This window comes from Arachis ipaensis, chromosome B03 (assembly GCF_000816755.2).
Source record: "Arachis ipaensis cultivar K30076 chromosome B03, Araip1.1, whole genome shotgun sequence".
Classification (NCBI taxonomy): domain Eukaryota; kingdom Viridiplantae; phylum Streptophyta; class Magnoliopsida; order Fabales; family Fabaceae; genus Arachis; species Arachis ipaensis.
The window spans coordinates 127,274,046-127,278,925 of NC_029787.2; the positions used below are offsets into that span (position 1 = coordinate 127,274,046).

General features: G+C 31.1%; 1 protein-coding gene across 1 annotated transcript in view; it reads left to right on the forward strand.

Moving 5' to 3' along the window:
* LOC107634778 (extracellular ribonuclease LE) overlaps positions 1-743 on the forward strand; it is a 1,014-nt gene extending 271 nt beyond the window's left edge. Inside the window, exon 2 of the mRNA XM_016338200.2 lies at positions 60-743. Within this exon, the coding sequence (XP_016193686.1) occupies positions 60-652 (593 nt within the window). The 3' untranslated portion in view covers positions 653-743. The remainder of the gene's footprint in view (positions 1-59) is intronic.

Here is a 4,880-nt window from a genome sequence, read left to right on the forward strand (position 1 = left end):
TGGACTCATTATTTATTACTGAATGATTTGGTGATTAGGTTTCTGATGAATGATTGAATAATATATATTGCAGTGGCCAGGATCTTACTGTGACACAAAGAGCAGTTGCTGCTACCCAACAAGCGGGAAACCCGCTGCAGATTTCGGCATTCATGGCCTCTGGCCTAACAACAATGATGGGTCTTACCCTTCTAACTGTGACTCTAACAATGCTTTTCAACCATCTCTGGTATCAGATCTGAGAAGCAGCTTACAAAGAAACTGGGCCACGCTGGCATGTCCAAGTGGGAATGGGATAGAATTCTGGAGCCATGAATGGGAGAAGCATGGAACTTGCTCAGAGTCAATATTGGAGCAACATGACTACTTCCAAACAGCTCTGAATCTGAAACAGAGAGCCAATATCCTGAGAGTTCTTACAAATGCAGGAATAGCGCCAAATGGGAATGCATACAGCTTGAGCAGCATAAAGGGAGCCATCAAGCAAGGAGTAGGGTACACTCCATACATAGAGTGCAACGTGGACTCCTCAGGGAACAGCCAGCTGTACCAAGTGTACCTGTGTGTCGATGCATCTGCTTCACGCTTCATTGAATGCCCTGTCTTCCCCAACGCCAAATGTGCTTCCCAGATTCAGTTCCCTCCATTCTAGATCACTAGCATAGCATTGTTATTCCCTTTTCATAATCAATGATGCCGTGTATTCTATGTTTTATTTAATGTGTCAAATTAAAGTAAACTAAGAGCATGCATATACCTTCATTTTGATTTAATTCATGGGAAATGGGACAAAATTTAATAAAGATTACATACATGCATGCATGTATGAACACGGAAGCACGAGGCTTACACGTCAATCTCCATCAACTTGCCGACACGTGTATGTGTTGAGTTTTGATTAACGTACAACAATCACCGTCCAAGCGATGTTTTCCTTCAATCGTTTGCTATATGCCACATACACATGAATACAAGTTTCAAAGGTCCTTCTCAAATTGACTTGCTAGAACGGAAGTCCACCAAACCTTTCCATTAAAAAACCTAATTAAGTTGTGTTATTTTTATTAAAATTAGACCGGCAGTTTAACCAAAAAATTAATAAATTAAATTTTGAATTGGTATAAATTAATATTTTTTATAAAAAATAATATTAATTTAGGCCAATTCAAAATTTGATTCACTATTTTTCAGTCAAATTAATTTGTCTGACCTAATTTTAACAAAAATAATACAATTTAATCGATTATATATATTAAATATTAATTATAAAAAAACATCTTTAAAAAAAGACGTTTTAGACGTCTTTATCGAAGTAGTTTACTAAATAAAACACACAAAATATACGTATTTAATTGAATTCACTGTTAATTTTATTTCATCTTTGGTAAATTGAATACTACCAATTGAAAGTTAGGTAAAAATTAGATGGAGAATAATATCTGGGATTGAAGCAGATGTTGGAGTGGATTTTATTTACAGCCTAGAGAGTATTAAAGAGGCTATAAAGGAGGCTACTGGGTTTACTCCTGGAAGGATTCCTCCCATAACAGCCACCTGATTTGGACTTAATCCATCATTGGAAATTGAGTCCAAAATCAAGAATATAAAAACCTCCCAAACTGCAGCCCATATTTTATAATTAACAAGTCTCCCGGACCATTTTTTAATCTTTTGATACTCTCTTTGCCTCTTCGGCTCTGGTTTCATTGGGTTATTTGATATTGTGGGTGTATGTTTGTTGGGGGTTTTATGGGGTTTGTTTTATGGGCTTAGGCCTTGTCCATGTAATGGGCAATGACGAAACAATTGCTTCGATTCTGACCAAGAAAACAAATGCTTCGACGAATCCATATACTGTAATATAATCTTTTTTCAGAAGGGCCTGTGGTATTCTTGCTATCTTCTTTTCTTTTATTATTTTTGAAAACCTGCTACTTCTTTTCAATATCAGGAATTACTGAAAAAAAAAAGAAGAAGAAATCAGGAGTATTGCGTAACGGTCGTCGGCAGCGTATTGTTTCATCCAATTGCTAAGGCCGTTTGAGCTTGGTATCACAGCAACCGTTGAAGGTGACGCGGTGGCAAATGATACCCGGGTCAGGGGAGGAGGAGGAAGGGTGATTCGATGAATAGGTCTCGGGTCGGGTGGGTCACAGGTTGCTTTCCGTGCTGCTATGGTCTGTCAGCCTTGACCCGTGACCTAACCGAATATTTAATAAGTATTGATATTATTGTACCATTATAAATTATTTTATATTTTTTATCTATAAAATTATTTATTTATTATTTTATTAGTAATAAATTTAAAAAATAATTATATTTATAAATTTTATTTTGATATAAATACTATTATTAAATTTCTATGTTAAATATGATTTCTAAAATTTTGTTTAAAGTTTTACTACTATATAGAAACAAAGTCAACATGAATTTAATACCAAAAATAATATCAACATGAATTTAATATCAGTTTTATTAATTTGTGGGTACTTAACGTAAAAATTTGCGAAATAATGAAAGTAAATAGTCAAAATAATTTCTCAGATTTTATGAAACACCATGACCATTTACTCGACATAGTGCATCAACTTTTAGGAAATGAACTTTTGTTCCCTTCATACAAATTTATATGGACACAGAATACCATTAAGCTAGTATTATATTCACGATGAAATTATTAACTATATTTCTCTGCAGTCTGCGAGGAAAAAAATAGAAAGGAAAAAAAAATTGAGTGGATTTTATTTTTTTTAGATGTATTTGGATGAAAGAAAAATAAGAAGGAAAGAAATAGTATAAAAAGATAATTTTATTTTTATATTATAAAATATATTAAAAAATAAAGGGATAATATTAAAAGTAGAAAGAGAATTAGTTTTCTCTCCATTTTTTCTCTATTATTGGAGAGAAAAAAATTGGTGGACTCCACTAATATTTTTTTAGAAAATGCTACTTGTACAACAAATTTCAGCTTTTATTCAGTCTTTAAATCTAATATTTTATTATTTTAACCATTTAATTAATCATATTTCCTATTTTCCTATTTTTAAGGAATCACTTTTATTTTGAATACTTATCACCGTGAAATTTGTAACCAATTGCAATACATTAATTTTTTGCAAACCAAACCATAAGACTCGTAACAATTTTTTGTGTACTAATTTAAAAAAAAAAATCAGTGAAGTTTTTAAAATCAATTAAACTCACTTCAATTATTTTTTTTATTCAAAACATTCAAAACTCATGTCAAAAACACATCTAAAATTAAATGAACATCATAAACACATTTAAAATTATATATTAACACATCTAAATTATTGTCATTGTAGTTCTAAATTACATATTGAACACAGAAAAAATTAAACTCAAATACACTCCCAAAATTATAAGAATGCATTTTAAATATTTTATCAACATATCCAAAACTCATGTAAAAAAACTTATATATGTACATAAGAATATAATGAACAACATAAACACATCCAAAATTAAGTATTGACACATCCAAATTAGGTTAACATTACAACTCCCAAATCAAACATATGAGTGCAAAAAAAAATTATAATCACAAATACATTAAAAAAAAAAGAAAAAAAAAACATAGACACTTCCAATATTATACATAAATTTAAAAAAATAGACATTTTTATTAAGCGAAAAAAAGGGATAACATATCTTCATGAATGAACTCAACCAAATTTTTTTAGAATTTTGTAAGCAGAACTACCAGAGACAGAAGGAGTGCGACGTAGGAGAGGAGACAGGGGGAGGCGTGGGAGAAGGGAGCGGTTGCGCGTGGCGCAAGGAAGGAGACCAGGGACGGGGAGGAGCCCATCGATAGAGGAGGCGCGTGGGTGTGCGCACGGAAAGTGCGCGTCGCAGGAAGGAGCGTGTCGAAATTTTAAATTCTAACTAATTTGATTTTTGGATGTATATTTAAATTATAATATATTAATAATTAAATATATTAAATCTAACAGAAATTTAAAATTGAAATTGAAATTTTAAATTTCAGTTTTATTTAGTTTGTATTTTGAATGTGTATTTAATTTTAAAAAGATACTAAAGCTATTTATAATTTTTAGATGTATTTATTTTAATTTTTTTAAATTAATGTAATAAAAGACTGAATATTGTACAACTTTTAAAAAATACCTAATTGAATTATATTTTTCCATCCATTTTCCTTCCTCTTCCATTTCTCTCCTCAACCAAACAAAGAAAAATAACTATTTTTCTTCCAATTTCTTTTTCTTCCGCCCATTTTCACCTCAAACAAACACACCATTAATGATAAAGCAGTAATTAACATATGTTTTCTAATGCATATATAGGTGATGAAAGCAGGCCAACTAATCAAGATTTGCGCTTCCTAACTACCGAAACAGAAAATTGCAAAACCAATATGAAAAGATGAAAAAGCTACTGAGAAAGGCTTTTGGTTATTGGAGGTTGATACCTTGATATATACTTCATGTGACCACCATAAAACTTTCTCTCTCTCCTTTAATTTCCACCAACAAAATCATTAAACCACTATGCTTTTAATTTGCTTCGTAGGAAAGCCAATAGAATGTATGAATAATAATGGACGGCATGACCAAGTCACTGATTCTGAAAAATTAAAACTCTCTTTTAATTTTAGCGGAGCAAATTAAAGACTTTTCCCTCAAATTATTATTATTACTACATAATCATTTTTATAAGAGTTTACAATTCATGGTCTAATTATTATGCTTTACTTAGTTATAAACCCTGATCGATTCTTATAACAATTATTTAAAAAATAAAGTTACTTGTAAATATATTGAATTATACATATAAATAATCCCTCTCCCTCCCTCCACCCCCTTTTTCTTTTATCGAAGTGTTAATTTTAG